Source organism: Crotalus tigris, unplaced genomic scaffold (genome assembly GCF_016545835.1).
Source record: "Crotalus tigris isolate CLP2741 ecotype Arizona unplaced genomic scaffold, ASM1654583v1 scf7180000019740.931981, whole genome shotgun sequence".
Classification (NCBI taxonomy): Eukaryota; Metazoa; Chordata; class Lepidosauria; order Squamata; family Viperidae; genus Crotalus; species Crotalus tigris.
The window spans coordinates 773,017-791,135 of record NW_024097690.1 but is presented as its reverse complement, the minus strand read 5'-3'; the positions used below and the strand labels follow the sequence as shown (position 1 = coordinate 791,135).

The following is an 18,119-nucleotide window of genomic DNA, read 5'->3' as shown; positions in this document are numbered from 1 at the left end:
TTTTATTTTCCCACTCCAATACTTCACTAAATAACTTTCTTTTATATCAAACACGATCTGGAATTTTCTTTTCCAGGAAAATCATAAACATGTTTATAAGCATTCCATTATTATGTTTATTACTTACAGTTAATTTTAAACACCTGAACATTTAAGTGACTTACGTAGCCTACTTCTGAATGCCACCTGTGATAAGATATGCACTTAGCTGAGAACCATTTGTTTTTAAAGAAAGCGTGGTCAATTTTCTTATGCTCAGAATCTACATTTCTTGTTTTTCGAAAAAATGTTCAACCTCCAGGGGATGCAGGGTACAAGCCAAAACGTGAGGTGAGCAGCTATATAAATCTAATAAATAAAATAAAATATTCATGGTCTTGGAGACATTCACTGTATAATATAATTTCAAGTGCATTTTTCCACTCTGGGTCATTTCCCCCATGAAGTAAAAGTATATTAGAACAAAAAATGCTTGTAAAAATCTCATTCAAATATTCTCTTCTATAGCAAACTTTCATTCCATTTTAACAGACTACATCTGGTGTGGTAAATAGCAGAAAGTCAGACTAAGATCCAGGTTCAAATCCAGTCAACAATCAGAGGGAGAGGGAAAAACAAAGAAGAGAACCTGTTTCTGTTTAGTATTCCTCTTCATAGGTTGCTCAGATGAGACAGTCAAGGCGAGATGACATTCACTATTTAGAGTTTCTCAGAGGCTATATTGCACAGGGTTGTCTATGGTAACGTGTTTGGCACCATGCTGAGAACATGAAGAACCACTTATTGAGTGTGCTCTCATACAGTCCCCGCATAATTAGTTGTTTTTAAAAAATGCCACAAAAAAGTAATTGTTGGGTATAAAATGATAATTGCTTCAAGGAAACAGGATCTTCTACTGTTTATTGTTTAGTGTTCAATGTTTAGCCTTTTGTTCAAATCTTAAACAAATTAAACCAGGGATGGCCACAGAGAAAGCTTTGAGAAAGCCAATTAATACTGTTGGTAAACTGTCCTTAGAAACATCCTGCCATGATTTATGCTATTAAATTAAAAATGGAAGAGGCGGAAAGGAGAATGAGAAAGGCAGAAATAAACGGCATGTCCCCTCTTCTTTACCTCAAAAAAAAAAAAAAAAAAAAAAAAAAAAAAAAAAAGATGAAAGCAATCTTTTGCCAATAACAGGTTTTTTTTCATTTATTATACAGGTAATGGAAAATAAAAAGTTTTGTAGCAAAGGCCTAAGGCCAATGCATTGTTTTCAGATGAAGGCCTATTTTTAGGCCAAGTTGCTCTGGTTATTTTTTCATCCAGTCCAAGTATTGTGTTGTAAGCTGAACATCTAATTCATCCTACGAAAAGTATTGTCCTGAATTATATGAAGTTCTCAAGTAACCTAAACTTAAGATATGTTTATGATCATTTCTCATGTCTTTCCTTATTCATTTAACAATGAAATAAAATGATTACAATAAAGTTATAGAAAGTAGTATCTTCATGTACCCAGAGTATGTATATTGGTTTTTCTGCTCTGGTCCTAAAAAGTCATTTAATTAAAATAAAACTAATGGTTGTCAATTTTTTATAGAAGCAGAAACTGGTCTCAGAAAAGGGACAGACACCCAGGATCACATTTCAAATATCTGATATTTCCTGTGCATAATAAGGCCTTTGATTGTGCATACTACAAACAATTGTGGATAGTCTTTAAAAATATGGACATAGTGGACTACCCCATCTTCAACTAATGCAGGGGTATCAGACTGCTGGCCCATGGGCCGGATGCGTCATGCTAAAACCACACTCACCCCATTGCCGGCAATGGAGAAAAAGTCATGATACGTCGCGACACGTCATGGGATGTTGCAAGTTTGATACCCCTGAACTAATGTGTTCAAAATCAAGAAAAGATTATATCGTGGTTGTATACTGTCATCCTATTTATTTAATTTACATACAGAATAAAATAGAACTCAAAAAACATTTGCTATGTTGGAAAACTTCTAAAATAGAGGAAATGTTGTACTGGGAAAAAAAAGACACAAAGATACACTCTAAAGGAAAGAGGAAAAAAGAAAAAAGAAAAAGGCTAAAAGTATCAAGATGAAACTGAGCTAATTTAATTACATTTAAATCACAAATGCAAAGATATCAATGTGTTTCTACACCTAGAGCAGGAAAAGAGATCAAAGAAGGCATTGTAGTTTAGATCCTATCCACAGTTTTAATTTTCTGTAAAGATTAGTGCAAATGCATAGGAAAGAGTTTGTATTATATTCTTTAGCACATGTGTGGCAGCCACTAATGTTCAGAATATCAAACTAGTTGAAGCCCCCTTCTCTTATTCATTTAGCACCAGAGGTCAGCAAGCATCTTGCTGACATCTTATATACCCTTCATAGTTCATACAAATGAACTATGAATCAGGACATGATTTGTCTTCTAGGGATTTCTCTCCAAACAAAATGCCTTTTCAAATCTCTAGCTAGCTGTTTTGGAAATAATGCACATTGTTGTTTCTCAAGGAGGGAATTAAGAATATAAATTGAAAACCACAGTATTACTCATCTCAGTGAACTGTGACATAGCCCCCTGAAAATGGGATACCAGAAGATATAAATGTTTCTTTTCCACAAGCTTCAAATTCATAAAGAAATTTCTTTCAGCCTTCCCTTACTTAGGATATCATCTGCATCCAATTACAGAATGGGTGATGGTATCAGCTAGAGAACAACTTATGTCATGAAGTGAAAGGCTGAAAATATCCATAAACAATATGCACATGCACACACACAGTCACAGTCTCTCTCTTTCTCTCTCACACACACATAGGCCCAAAGTTAAGAGAAATGTGGATAATGAGAGGCCTCAGTAGTACAAGATTTGAAAAAAAGAAAGAAAAATGTTCTAATCCATATTCTTGCTCAAAAAAATATGGGGTATTTGTGGGGAACGGAATGGAGAAGTAATATTACTTTTAACGCAATATTAGCCAACTTGTTTTTACAAATTAAAGTTACATAAATTACTAGCAAAATAAACTGGTAAACACAATGTGCTGTCTAATATAGAGAATGTGATTTTAAATAAACCACATCAAAATGAATATTATAGTTACAGTAGCATGAAGCAAGGGGGCAAAAAGTGTACTTGGTATATTTACACACAAGTTATTCAGAGAGATAACCGGAGCTGGATGGTCTTGGGCCAGTTACTCTCCCTCAGCCCAACCCACCTCACAGAATTGTTATGGAAAAAATAGGAGGAGGAAGGTATATTAGATAAGTTTGCTGCCTTGAGTTATTTGTGAAAATAATAAAGACAGGATACAAATGAATGAAAAGTAAAAGGTAAAGTCTTCCCCTGTCCAGTTATATCTGACTGTAGAGATCAGTGCTCATCCTAGCCAAGGGAACCAGTGTTGTCCAAAGATGCTTCTGTGGTCCTGCAGCTGGCATGACTATACCCTGAAGTGTATGGAATGCTGTTATTTTCCCACTAGAGTGGTACCTATTTATCTACTTGCATTTGAATGCTTTCGAACTGCTAGGCTGGTAGGAGCTAGGGCAAGGACAGGAACTCATCCCGTCACGGAGTACTTGAGTCTCAAATTGCCAATCTTTCAGTCGACAAGTCCAGTGTCTTAACTGCTCGGCTACCACACCCCCTATAAACGAAAGAATGAATAAATAAATATGTTTAATATTGCTGAATATGTATGTCTTTTAGGAAGTAGGTTGTTTGAAACAAATCAAAACCAAACATACTTTAAAATTGCAATGTTTCAGTATTATTTGCATCAATTCCAAAATAAAATATGTTCAAGGGGAATTATCACAGAGGAGTAAACCTCTATACTTATCTTTTAATTTATACAAGAAAAGTAATGTTCTTGTTATTTGGATAATCTTCTTATTTTACCTGCTATCCTTAAATCACACAAACTGATTTATGCAGTCTTCAACTTAATTCTACTCTTGCTGACATGCCTAAGACCTGTGTTATATGTGCAAAGACAGTTATACAATTCTAGTAGACATTTGCAAAATGTATTGAACTCATAATGTTTTAAGCTCAAAATGGGTTATTTCAACCATTCTGCAAATGGTTTTGCAAGATGTTTTCATTTTGATGCAAAGGCTCTTTTCAAGTTTAGAACACTTCTGGAATGGCTGAAACCATCCATTTCAAATTAGAACTGGGAGATGGTTCAAGTATAAAACATCCTGAAGTTGAACTGGTTTGTATACCCCTAAATTTTAGTAAGTGAATGGAATAAATCAGGGTGAAGAGCTTACAAGCCTTCACATGTTATTGACTTTTCAGTGTGGCATCCCTAGCCAACATAACCAGTATCACGGAATCATAGGAGTTGAAGTTCATTAACTTTTGTGGGACAAAAATTTCTCATATATAGAATAAAAATACTACAAATAGACATTTGCACGTGTTTGTGTACATGTGGGTATATGACAGATTACAAACAAACACAAAGCAAATCAAAGACAAAAAGAGAAGCTGAAAATTTGATGCATTTCCCCCATGGTATACTTTTCCATATTCCATATTAACTCTTGGCACAAAATGTTTGTCCATTTCCAATCAATATTAATGAATTATTATGCATGTTTATGTTTTCAAATGTCCTTTAAAGTTCCTGAAGAGTCAAACTGAGCAGTAAAGGCTGAACCATTACGATGACCACCACCGCATGCTGAGGCAGTTTCTGAAACATTAAATGAAAACAACCAGTTCTTCCTCACACACTGATGTGGTCATATTTCACTGTTGACGAATAGCCTGCTGAACTTTGAAAGTGAATCATCGCATATATTAAATAGTCCTATAAACAGGAAGCTCCTGCTCTATACTGAAACACCAGACATATTCTGTAGTAAAAACATTCTTCTATATTTGTGACACTACAAAAGAGTAAATAATTCATTTCTTATTATATAATACTTGCTGGTTAGCATAACGTAGACCTCATGAAAATTCATGAGGGTTATGAAATACAGGCATTTTAAGCAAACTATTTGCTAAGACATTGTAAGAAATAACCATGTAATTTCATTAACACACCCAATACTTCTTTCACCTGCATTTATTTGTTGTTGTTGCTTTCATCAGAGCCAAATCAGATGCAATATTAATCATGAGGCTGAAATAATTGCTAAATGGGAGAGCATTCCATATGTAAATAGGGGCGTATTCTACCTAAACAGCCCTCCCAACCTGTAAGGATATTGAGAAAGACGTGGCAAAGAGCTGCCTAGGGATCAATCAGATAAGAGATAGCATAGGCAGAAGTTGAATAATGGGCAGGGCAAGAGGCTCTGAAGAGACTTTCGAGTTTCTCAGGTTGGGAGGAGATAGGAGGGGGAGAAAGGATTGTACTTTCAGACTTGTAAGATTCTGTCAATGTAACTTTACAAAAAAGTAAAAATCAGCTTATCTGGTTGCGATTCCTGTCTGGTTTACACCACAAGACTGACACAAGCTGATTAGTTGTCTATGGAGATTCTCAGTCATCCAGGTCACGGTTGTCAGAACTGAAGAAGCTTCTTGGATGAGAAGCAAAATGTCTTCAGGGAAAAACAAAGTCCAGTTGCCCGGACTTTGGGACAAGCTGATTAGCTATATTATCTTGGGAATGGATGGTTGCCCTCCATGTCTGGGGACTCGGGATGTTACACAAAAGTCCAGAAAAAAAAGTGAGAACAAATGCACATTTTTAGTGTTCATCCTCATTCAAATGGCTGCCCCCCCCCCAAGAACACAACTTTCCACTCAATGGTTATATTTTATGGACATATGCATGATAGTTGAACTGAATTAAGGCTAAATATGACTTTATCCTATCCCCAAAACAATTTAACAGCTGCGTATTAAGAAAATTTGACAAGGATAGGGAATTTATAGGCTTCAAGTGTGGCTGATCAGCCACCACATTCACAATGGTATCTTAATGGAGCAAACAAGCCCCCTTAACTAAATTATTTATTATTTCTCTCCTACTGCATGTGGGGGGAAACTGTTGTCCAAAGCATAATTAGGGGTTAATCCCTTTTTGGAAGGAGCCCACTTCCCTTGCCATAGTGATATTTAGCTCAGCATTTGACTAGTAAAGTCGCTCAAATTTGCTTGAATCTTAACCCACTTGGGCAAAATCTAAAGCAGTGCTCAGGACAATGATTATCTGGAATTCATTTTGGCCTATGACCTATGAGTAATTGGGTAGGGAGTTCTCTTAAATGTCCTAGATTCTTGGAGCAACTGGTACAGTTCTCTGCATCTACTAGACTAGATTGTTAATACTCCTTTAAGGAAGGAAATATTTCCAATAGCCTTCAACAAAGCTGGCATGCTTTCTCCTTAAGAGGCCCAGTCTGGACCCAAATAGGAATTAAATGACTATCACCCAGTTGTCCAACCATCATTTTTGGCTGTTTGTTCAGAGAACACTGGATAAAGCAGTTATCTGGATCCTAGTCAGTCAGGTTCAACATTTTTTTAGGTATCCCATACAAAAGCTCTCTGGAAAATTAAATTCATTTCTATGTAATGAATTTGAGATATCCAAAATTGCACAGTATAATTCTTTATTTCATATTTAAATATATAACCAATAAAGACAGCATTTTGTATCAACATTATCCTTGTGACTTCCCACATTAGTTATTGCTTAGTTTTGTCTTCCCTTTTCTTTAAGGAATGTGTTCAAGGTGGCTTATAACAACGTTGAGGTTCAGCCAAAGTTTTAAATGTGAGGCTATGAGTGGCATGTAAAGTGTTAATGTAACTATTTGTAAAGATTCTAATACAATTTCAATATAGTAAAATAAACCCAGTATATTAAGTTTAAACCAATATATGTACATTGAGTAATGTACATATATATATTGGTTTAAACTTTTATTGAGTAATATGTCTATTAATAAATGATTAAATGTTTAATCTCTAGCTGAACATGACCTTATTGACAACAGCATATGATCAGTAGCTTCTGTTTTGAAAGCTAGGGCTCTGAAGTACAATGTATTTTAAAAAGCCTCTGAGAGGAAGCACTAACATGTCATTTAAATAAACTTTCCAAATCTATGTTTTCAAGCTTAAGAGCAAGAAAGTAAATTGCTTCACCACTACACCACTCAAGCAAAATGCAACCAAAACTCTCAAACCAAATTAAATAAAAGCTGTTCCAAATGTTAAGAGATACGTTAAGGGAAACCCTATAATCTTGCAAAAATAAATGCACTATGGGCAAGCTTCAGTTGCTTATTTTAAGAGAGAAACAAAGATTGCTGTGCTTTAATTACAATAAAATCCAAGAAGGCATTTTAATATTACTCCTCTCCTTGTCTTTTAAGCTTGGCATTTTTGATCCAAATATGTCATTAACATCCTCTAACTCTTTTACCATATAAAACAGAGACACAAACAAAAACAATAATATGCAAGTTGTAATGGACAAAACTACGGGATATAAATAAGTAGTTGGTGCTTATGAGGTTATAAAAGGAGCTGTTCATAAGTAGCATCTGCAGTCAAGCAAACTAACCCTTAGGAAAATGTAATGAGTCAAAGTGTCAATACTGGGCAGTGCAGAGGAAAAAGCAACATTTAATGATTCTGCTAATGTTTATTCAGCATGTATAGATCGTTCCTTTTTAAGCAGAATGACAAAATGCCACGTTAAATACTTCAATATGAGTATTTCAGCTTTAAAGGTAGGTAGCTAGATGGATGTAAAGAGATCTCAAGTATATAGTTAACTATACTGTACCAATTGCTAACATTCCATATATATCAGTATGTCAGTATAAATGATATTATCTTTTGGAGCAAGAATTGACCAAAAAGTCAGCATTAGCAAATTCATCTGTAGCACCTCTCCTGAAAGGGCCACTGGCAATCGGTCACTTTTATCCCTTTCCCAGGTGACCAGCCCAACCTGGCCCAGGCACACCAACACACCTTGGAGGGAGTTACAGGTTTTAATGAAAAATAATGGACGTTAAGATACAAATCAAATTAAACCACGCAATAATATAAAACATTAAATCTTGCAGTGAGTAATGTTTCTCAAGTTACCTCAAAGATGCTTTTTTGAAAGGTAAACTGGACTTTGTTTCTTCCTTGAGGAAGACATTTTGCTTTTCATCCAAGAAGCTTCTTCAGTTCTGACTGAAATTTCTGATTGAAATTAATTTCTGCTCACAATTAATTTTGAAAAATCAAACTAAACTATTAATAAATTATTTATTTTTTAACAAACACAAATAATTTAATTTCTAATATTCATCTACCAAAGGGCTTTTCCCCCCTAACTGTGTCTGTACTGGAGATCAATTTGATAAACGATCAGGGGATACATGCTCTGAGTTTTCTGGCAATTGCACTAAAAGTTAAATATAAAATCTAAGCTTACATGACTTCAAGCTATCAATCAACAATGAGGGTTGTTTTTTTAACTGTATAAGGTCATGGACTTGCCAGCAAATGCTAATTCTCAAGTTCTACTATCAATCTGAAAGCTGAGAAATATTTTTTTCCCTTGCAGTGCCAAATTGTTATTGTTTGCTTTAGAATCTGACATTTGACCACAATGATTAGCAGCAATTTAAACAAAATACCAAGATACTTCAGATTTCACTTTCAGCTTTAGTAGTACAAGAGGTAGGATGTTAGAATCCAGATGAGAAGTTAGTGATAATCAAAAGTTAAATATAATTTTTCATGTTCTATAATTGGAAGTGCTGAATGCATTGTTATTTGTTACAAATATTATTTAAATATTTGTGTATTAAAATTTCTAGATACTATTTATAGGTGCAGAAGAAAAGTACAAAAGCCATTATTTATTAGTCAAAAAATATCCACTGAAATTAGTCACACTACACCAACCAATAAGATAATTAATAGTCAGCATAATATAACTGAACAGTAGCTAAAAGTACAAATGAACAGGCACACCTAAATTACAACGCTGTGCAAATAAAATGTTGACTTGGAATGCAAAATATGCAGTGCTACCATTAATTGATTATGGTGTAGTAATTCCCAACTGAGTGCCAGTTTGTTGTGGTGGTTAAGGTATTAGTGCCAAATAGGCATAAAGTCAGATTGCTTAATTCAAGAATGTTCAGAGAATTGAGTTATCATATCTTTTCCCCAGTTACCTTTCTAGTGGACTGAAATAGTGACTAACATTCATAGAACATAAAACATCAGAGTTGGAAGGGACTGTGGAGGTATTCTAGTCCAACCCTCTGCTCAAGCTGGAGACTCTATACCAGGGGTAGGCAACCTTGGCTCTTTTATGACTCGTGGACTTCAACTCCCAGAATTCCTGAGCCAGCTTGGCTGGCTCAGGAATTCTGGGAGTTGAAGTTCACGAGTCGTAAAAGAGCCAAGGTTGCCTACCCCTGCCCTATACCATTTCAGACAAATAGCTGTCTGGTCTTTTCTTAAAAGCATCCAGTGATGGAACACCCACAACTTCTGAAGGCAAGTTGTTCGACAGTGAGAACAATCAACCAATGGAATCAACCATTCATTAATATCTAAGAAGTATTTTGAAGGAATAGTCATCTAATCCACTCTTTTAATATGGTTTGTCTCCTGCGAACAAGGGATACTTAGCTTTTGTAATTAAAATGTGCCAAATGACATGGGCAAAAATGACAAAAAAAAAGTGTCCAGCTGTACCCTGAAATATTCTGTTGATAACCAAAAGTCACATTAAATAAAATTGATCCATAAAACTACATAACCACAACACACTGGGCATTTTTATTAGAACTGTGGCAATGTGCTTAAGTTCAGACTGAATATAAAACTTAAATCTCAGAAGCCTGCACTAAAGATGTTTCTGTTCACTTCCAAGGTTTCTACCATATTCCCGTTAACATCTGATGTTATTAACTATATGAGAAAACTGAACTGGACAGTTAGTTAAAATGGTGGGAAAGAGCAGATTTCTCTATGGCCAACATAGCCATAATCATGCATTCTCATGTATGTTATATGACATTTTTTGCTGAAGTAACCATTCTGCTCATTGATAGATTCCCTACTTAACCAGGAAGCTATCTGGACTCAATAGTATCGAAAACAAACTTTGGGAGAAATTGTAATAATAGAACATTCAATCTTACATCTCAAGAGCTACAGAGGGCAGAGAAATAGTCCTGAAGATTAGGACAAAGAGCCACTATTAAGGCAATGATCAGACAAGACGGGCTTGAATCCATTCCAAGAAATATTTGAGAAAACAACTGACTGGCCCCTTTCCTAGTTTCCACAGAAATAAAGGGAAAGGGGGGGGCACATTCAGGCTTCCAAGATTCTATTACAATTAGTATTACCATATAAATAGCCCCGACCTATATGACATTGGTTTCTTAGGTTTATTTTATAGCAGTGGTGCCCAACCTTCCTGGGACCAGGGATCGGTTTTGCCGAAGACAATTCTTCCACGGACGGGATGGGGGTGCTTCATGCAGTACCTAGATCCTGCAAATGCGCAGACGAAGGTTCACTCACTTGCCCACCACTTGCGCAGCCCGGTTCCTAACAGATCATGGACCGGTACTGGTCTGAGGCCCAGGGGTTGAGGACCCCCTGCTTTATAGGGCTGACAAGGCAGACCACTAAGTCTATATCACACAAGGGAGTGACTACTGTTAATCTAGATTTTATAGAAAGTGGCCATTGACATCCACCCCCCTTCAAGCTGTAAATTCAAATTTGGTTGCCCTACTGAGTATACTAAGTCAATTGTCAATTGAGATAGCCTCATGGCTGCCAAAGGGGAAATGTAGTCCCAAACAATCCCACTAAACATGGGTAGGCAATCTTCCTAATGGTGTTAAATTTCAACTCCCTGGCTAAATAGTCATATATACTTCAAATATACTGCAAGTATCAATCCAGAAATGTACATAAAAATCATGTTGCCCTACAGAACTATTTTGTACATTTTTAAAAATGATACAAGATAAGTCTTCAGATGTTTTTAAAAATCTACACCAAAATGAGCTGCAATGTCATAAACATTATAAACAGTAATCTTTTACCAAAGGGTGTTAGTATAACAGGAAAACGCACATACTCATGCATACACAGAATGCACCAAAAGCCAGCCTCTACACTACAGGCTAATCATAATTTGATTTGTTCATATGTTTTCCAATAGTCTTATTTACTGTATACTTAGGAATGTTCAAAGGTCATGCATCAAATGAATAATGAAATGTTTGGAAGAAAATGACAACCAATTTGAACATTCAATGTGATTTATGTAATAAACTGTCTATGAAGCCTGACTTTTGGTACACCCATGTGTGTGTTTCTGTATGTATCCTCACTGTGTAAATAACAGAGCATGAATTTAAGTTCCATCAAGACTAAGGAGTTGTGATACACAGAATAAAAACAATCAATCCCAGAATGGAATTTTCCAGAGAATTCCAGAATGCTCTGTTCCTTCTCAGGCAATGTCATTCTGGCTGTTCCTGGGGTGGGCAGATGATTTTCTGGAAATTAATTCTCCAAACTGGAAGTGGTTCCAAAGTGTTCAGGGTAAGGTGTGTGAAGAAAATAGGACTGGACTAGGTCTAGAATTGCTTCTATTTCAGAAGATTAATTCCTTAGAAACCACTAACCCCTTCTAAAATAATTGGAAAGCAAAATCAGCAGATAAATTTTTAGGGGTGGGGACCATCTGCAATTCTGGATTGTTCTGATATTCTTCCATCCAAGTACATACCAACCAGCCTCCATCTTTGGCAGCTCAGCTATAATTAGCTTAGTAGATTCCACCTGCCTGTGCTAAGTAGGTCCATAATAAATGCCAAGAAAAAACCTTGCCTTTTACATGCAACACCTCTAACTATGAGATAGCATTTAATTATACAGTTTAATCATACTGCTTATGATGATAACCAAAGGAAGCAATACATTTCAAATGTCTTATTGTTCCATGACCTTCTGCTCCAAAATAAATAACCACCTGCCTATGGACATAGTCAAGTAGCAAATATTTTGTATAAGACAAACACAACTGCTGCTTTCAGGTCAATGTTTTGTTTCCTTTTTTTTTTTTGACTTAAAAATGCTTCATATCCCAAAAGCTGATCCAAGATAAGTTAATACTACTGTAATAATTTGGAACAGTATTCATCTTTTTAAGTGTCTTGGGAGTATTTCCTAATCTTTAAGTTCCTTATTACTGGCTGCTCTTTGGAATGATCCCCCCCTCCAAGATGTACCCCTGTTAGGAAGGTGCTTAACACCAGGATCTTCTACCAAGCTTTGTGACTGGGTTAAGGCGAGTACCCCTGAGTAGGTTGTTGACATTTTCAGTGTTCAATATTTAAGGTTTAGTATGTTTTCAAGTGCTATGATATTTTGCATTTTTTTTTTAAAATTGGGGATGAAGTATCTTTTGTACACTACCCAGCATCAGAGAGTTTGAATGGAACAGCATATAAGCATTTAAATAAATATTAAAACTAGTCTTAGACATATAAATGAAAATATCAATAAAATCTATGCCACCATTTTCATACAGTTTAGTATAAAAGATGTTTGTCAGCTGACCTATGAAGGCTAAGCATTCATCAATGATAAATAATCTAATAGAAGAAAAATATTAAGACTACCTTCTTTTCTTTTGATGTTATGAGGAATTTTACAGTGTCCACCATGGCTAACGACCCACACGGGATACTGCTGATTCAGGTTAAAATATAAAGCCTCAATGAATGTCCGGTAAAAGCCAACCAATCCTGGATTACCTAAAAGAGACAAAAGTATACCAAAAATATAGGCCACAAATAAAACACAATCCATTGAAAAGATTGAAACATTAAGATCCATCTTTTATCTTGTGCAAATTATATTTATTAAATATTTTTCACTGTATGGATCATTTATACATCATATTTGAACTCGGAATGAAAACAGATATTAAACTGTATGGCATTTCTCATTTTTTGTCTAAAAATAATTTTGCAACTCAGCAGGCAACTTTCACCTTACCAAAAAAAGAGCCAGCATAGTCATACTCCACTCAGTATCAAGGATGCAGCTGTAGAGGTAGTCAACAGTATTAAATATCTGGGGGTACAGATAACTAACAATCTAAATTGGTCTCTCCACACATTATCCTTAGTGAAGCGTGCAAACCAGTGTCTGCATTTCCTACATCAGATGAGGATACCACATCTTTCTCCTTCTGTCCTGGCCACTTTTTAGAGGCACGATTGAGAGCATTTTAACAAACTGCATCACTGTCTGGTTTGGTGGCAGCAGTGCCTCAGATAGAAAGTCCATACAGAGATTGGTAAGGACAGCCGAGAAGATCATAGGAAGCTCGCTCCCTGGTATTCAGAACCCTGCTTATAAGTGCTATGTGTTTAGAAATCAAAGCATCGTTAGAGACCCCATGCACCCACTTCACGGTCTTTTTCTGTTGCTCCCCTCTGGGAGGAGATTTAAAAGTATTTCTAGCAGGACTACCCAATTCTGTAATAGCTTTGTTCTCTATGCCATCTGTCTGGGAAACTCGCAAGATTCGCCATTCACATGTATACATAACCCGAACTAGACTGTTGTTTTACTGTGTCATATAATATATGTGGGTATATGCATAATTCTGTATTAATTTATTTTTGTCATATTTATGTAGTATGTATCGGAGGTGGTGACTTTTTGAGAGCTGAATGCAACGAAATTTCATTTTAACGTATGCCAATTAGTGTACATTCAAAGTGACAATAAAGATTCTCTTCTCTTCTCTTCTCTTCTCTTCTCTTCCTCTTCTCTTCTCTTCTCTTCTATTCTAAAGATTTAACCACATGGCTGAGTTTTCAGGGAAAAAAAGTAGAACTTAATTCCTCTATTGCATTGCTTTGCGATAGAAACTTATTCAACAATGTAGTCTTCAAATATAGTATATTATCCACATTTTTCAAGTTCATGGAATGTTTAGTTCCTGATCCTCCCAAATTAGAGCAATAACTTATTTGGAGGGTTTTGTCACTGTGAAACTATTTATTAATCAAAATGTGTTTTAAAAAAATATTATTTTTGTAATTCACATAATGTGCATGCATTTTCTCATAATATGAAAGGAAGAATTTATTTAAAAGACCTGAATTATAATAAATGCTCTTTGAATAACATGTTGTACATTCTTGTCTTTTTTTAAAAAAAATAATTTTCTTTGGAAGAGTCACCAAATGTAAAACAGAGATTTTATACTGTAACTTCTTCACAGATTTTCATTCTTTCCTATTCATTCCACTGGGGAATATGGAATATTTGTCTCATTCCCATCATCAGATGAACAGTGAAAGTAAGATTTATACAACTTTTGTTAAACTTTATAGCCAATCACTCAGTGTAGATTTTAATACCTGTGATTAATCTTTTTTTTTTTCCTGACAGGGAAGATTTCTACCTTCTGATAAATTATGTGACTACCTGAGGTTTTTTTTAAAGAAAGGAAATAGAAAAGATTGCAGACAAAATAAGGCAAGTGTACGGGGAGGAAAAGAGCAACTACAAAAGATAATCATATATATCACTTATTACAATAGCTACTGACACTGAAAAATACTTTGAAGGGGTAGAAACAAGAGCCACAAATGTGAATACACTTTTTAATGTATGCTGTCAAAAAAGAGCACTTAGTACCTTACAATGCTTATTAAATTATCAGTCTTTGTTCTTTTAAGCAAGACAAACACTTTTCCAGTGTTTCTGCCACAAAATGTGAATCATTCTTGGTCTTTGGTAGCATGCTGAACAAATGAACCGATCACAAAGTCTGGTTCAGCAAGATTAAAATCCAAGGATACATTCAAAGCTCTGTGAACAGTGGGAATTCTCACTATTTTATAATCCCATCCAAAAATCTGATAGAGCAGGAGGAAGTATTTTGGCCCTGTGTAAATCTTTTAAAAATAGAACCTTGGCAACCAATTGTTGTTTGCATTCAAAATAAACAACACGCATAATCTCAGCATTCTTTATAACCACCCAATTAAAAAAAAGAGAGAGATAAGAACAATGCACCTTACATTCTTCTCTCTCATGTAAAGATATTCATTTATCTTCCATCTTTAGGAATAGTAAGAGCCGAAGCTAACCTATAGGACACACAGTGTAGGAGAACAGGTAGAGAGGCTGCCCCAAAATGCTCCATACAACATTCTTGTTCTACCTACTCCACTGAACTCTGAGAAAAATCACTGCATGGATCCTTTATTTAGTTTGGTGCCAATGTGCTAACAGTTTGACTTAATGTAGAATATGTAGAGACTTCTGAACTTTTCTCATTATTGTTTTAGCACTGTGTATTGTTCGGGATAATGAAATAATTCCACATCCAGATGCAATGGTTTGAAGAGCAGACCACTAAATCAATTTTGGAAGCGGCAGTCTTCAGTCTTTTGTCACTGGGATTACTGTTGAGAAAAATCTAATAATGGGAAACAACCAATGACCCAGAAACTAGCTTCAGACACATCAAATGCTCTTTGACTGTGAAGAAGTATATCATATACATGGCAACTTAAATATCTGGAAGAATGTAGTGAGACCAGCTCTTTGGAACCTCCAACATTATTGAAAAATCAAGTTCTCCATTCCAAAAAATAGTAAAAAAACCCTTTGTACTTATCTTTAAAACAGCACCATCTTCTGGCATACTTCTTTCTACATTATAGTCAGAAAGCACAATTGTCTTAGGCATTATTAAATTTTATTTGGTTTGTAATATGCCTCTTTAGCAGTTCCTAACAATCTGACATAATGTAGAATAGGCTACATTATCTGCAAAACAAGAACTGCTTTGAACAAGTATATCTGATCCCACAATTGAGATTCCCACTGCAATCGTTAAACAAAATAAGGCAAATCAGTACTGCAAAAGCTTTAAGCTTCTAGACACTTCACTGTATTTTTGATTTCTTCATAAGTCATTGACTATAAAATGATACTGTGATATGATAGAAGGGGCGTTGTCTTACCTGAATGCTGTTTCTCAGCACGGAGATGGATAATCCACTAATGGGGTAACTTAATCCTCCTGACCAAGCAGGTCAAGTCAGCCAAACTTGCCACGCCTGTTCTGGGCCTGATTGCCCCAGTTTTAGATGAGGACGCAGCTACTGACTGACAGCATGACGTGTTGGCTCATAGAACAGACCCTAGGCCTAAGGAACTGTTTCGCGTGGCACCACTTTTTGGAGGACCCTCCTGACAAAGGATGCCTCGGCGGAGGCGTACCTGTCCAGCTTGTAGTGCTGCATAAATGGTGACGGGGAAGACCATGTGGCTGCCTTACATACTTCCTCAATGGAAGCCTCCGTGGCCCAGGCCGTTGAGGTGGCCGCACTGCGTGTAGAGTGGGCTGTGACCCGGGGTGGAACCGGCAAGGAATTGGACTGGTACGCCCCCGCAATGCAAGCTCTTATCCAATGGCCGATCGTGGAGGCCAAGACCTTCCGACCCCTGGAGGAAGGCGAGAAAGAGAGCCTCAGAGCTACGGAAGGGGGCCGTCCGTTTAATGTAGTGATGGAGAGCCCGTCGGACATCCAGAGAATGCCATCGCCGTTCCAACTCATGGGACGGATTGGGGCAGAAATCAGGAAGGACAATGTCCTGGGTCCTATGAAAAAGAGAATTAACTTTGGGAACAAAGGTGGGGTTGAAGTGCAGAGTGACCCAATCCCGGTGGAAGATACACAGATCCTCCCTGACCGAGAGGTCCCCCATCTCGGAGATGTGCCGGGCCGAAGTGATAGCCACCAGGAAGGTGACCTTGAGGGATAAGGACCTCATGTTGCACGAACTGAGGGGCTCAAAGGGAGCCCTGGTAAGAGCCTGAAGGACCCTAGGCAATTCCCATGTGGGATACCTGTGGACCACAGGTGGCTTGGTATTTGTAGCTCCCTTGAGGCAGGAGCGGATCAAGGGGTGTTTCCCCAGAGAACTAACCGTGTTGCAAGAGAGCAAGGTAGAGAGGGCCGCCACCTGTCTACGCAAGGTATTAGGTGCCAATCTCTTATTCAGTCCCTGCAGTAAATAGTCTAGAATGTTTGGGATGGTCAATCTCGATAAAGGTAGTTGACGAGTGGAACACCACCGGCAAAAGTTCTGCCACGTGGCATCGTAGATGCGGTTCGTCGCTGGTCTATGGGATGCCTAAATTACATCAATGACCCCTGGCGAACAGGACTCTTGGATCAGGATCCTGCGTTCAAATGCCAAATGGCTAACTGGAGCCATTGAGGGTGAGTCAGGTCCCCCTGGATCAGTGATACCCTGTCTGGAGGGATTTTCCAAGGGCGCGATTGGGAGAGCCCGACGAGGTCTGCGAACCAAGGTCTCCGCGGCCAGCAAGGGGCTACCAGGAGGACCTCTGCCCTCTCCTGTAGGAGCTTGTGGATGACCGCTGGGAGGAGGGGGAGGGGGGAAAGGCATAGAGCAGGCCGTCTGGCCATGAAGTCCGGAGGGCATCTACTCCTTTTACCTCCTGAACTGGGAACCACGAGAGGAACCGTGGGAGCTGCGCGTTTGCCCCGGAGGCAAACAAGTCTATGATGGGGAGACTGAATCTGTGAGTGATTTCCCTGAATAGCCTCGGGTGCAGACGCCATTCCAAGTGGTCCACGGTTGACCTGCTCAGGAAGTCTGCCCTCTTGTTTGCCTCCCCCGAGATGTGGTCCGCCCTGAGTGAGGCGAGGTTGGTCTCTGCCCAGGAGCCCAGCTGTTGGGCCTCGGCCAGGAGCACCCGGGACCGGGTGCCCCCCTGCCTGTTCACATGGGCCTTTGCTGCCACGTTGTCCGTAAGGACGAGTACATGCTGTTTCGCTATGCTGTGGTAAAAATGACGGAGGGCCAGGTGTATGGCCCTGAGTTCCAGCCAGTTAATGCTGTGTCTGAGGTCCGCTCGAGACCACCTCCTTTGGACCCATTGAGACTGAAAGTGTGCTCTCCAGCCAAAAAGACTGGCGTCCGTCGTGACCCTGAGCCGCCTGGGCTCCTTGAAGAGGGACCCTCTGTTCATGGCTGGAGAGAGCCACCATCTGAGGGAGTGTAAGATG

At 37.8% G+C, this 18,119-nt stretch overlaps 1 protein-coding gene across 1 annotated transcript in view; it reads right to left on the bottom strand.

Moving 5' to 3' along the window:
- Positions 1–18,119, bottom strand: part of LDAH (lipid droplet associated hydrolase) — a 98,909-nt gene that overhangs the window by 70,006 nt on the left and 10,784 nt on the right. The window contains exon 3 of the mRNA XM_039364323.1: positions 12,666–12,800. Within this exon, the coding sequence (XP_039220257.1) occupies positions 12,666–12,800 (135 nt within the window). The remainder of the gene's footprint in view (positions 1–12,665; positions 12,801–18,119) is intronic.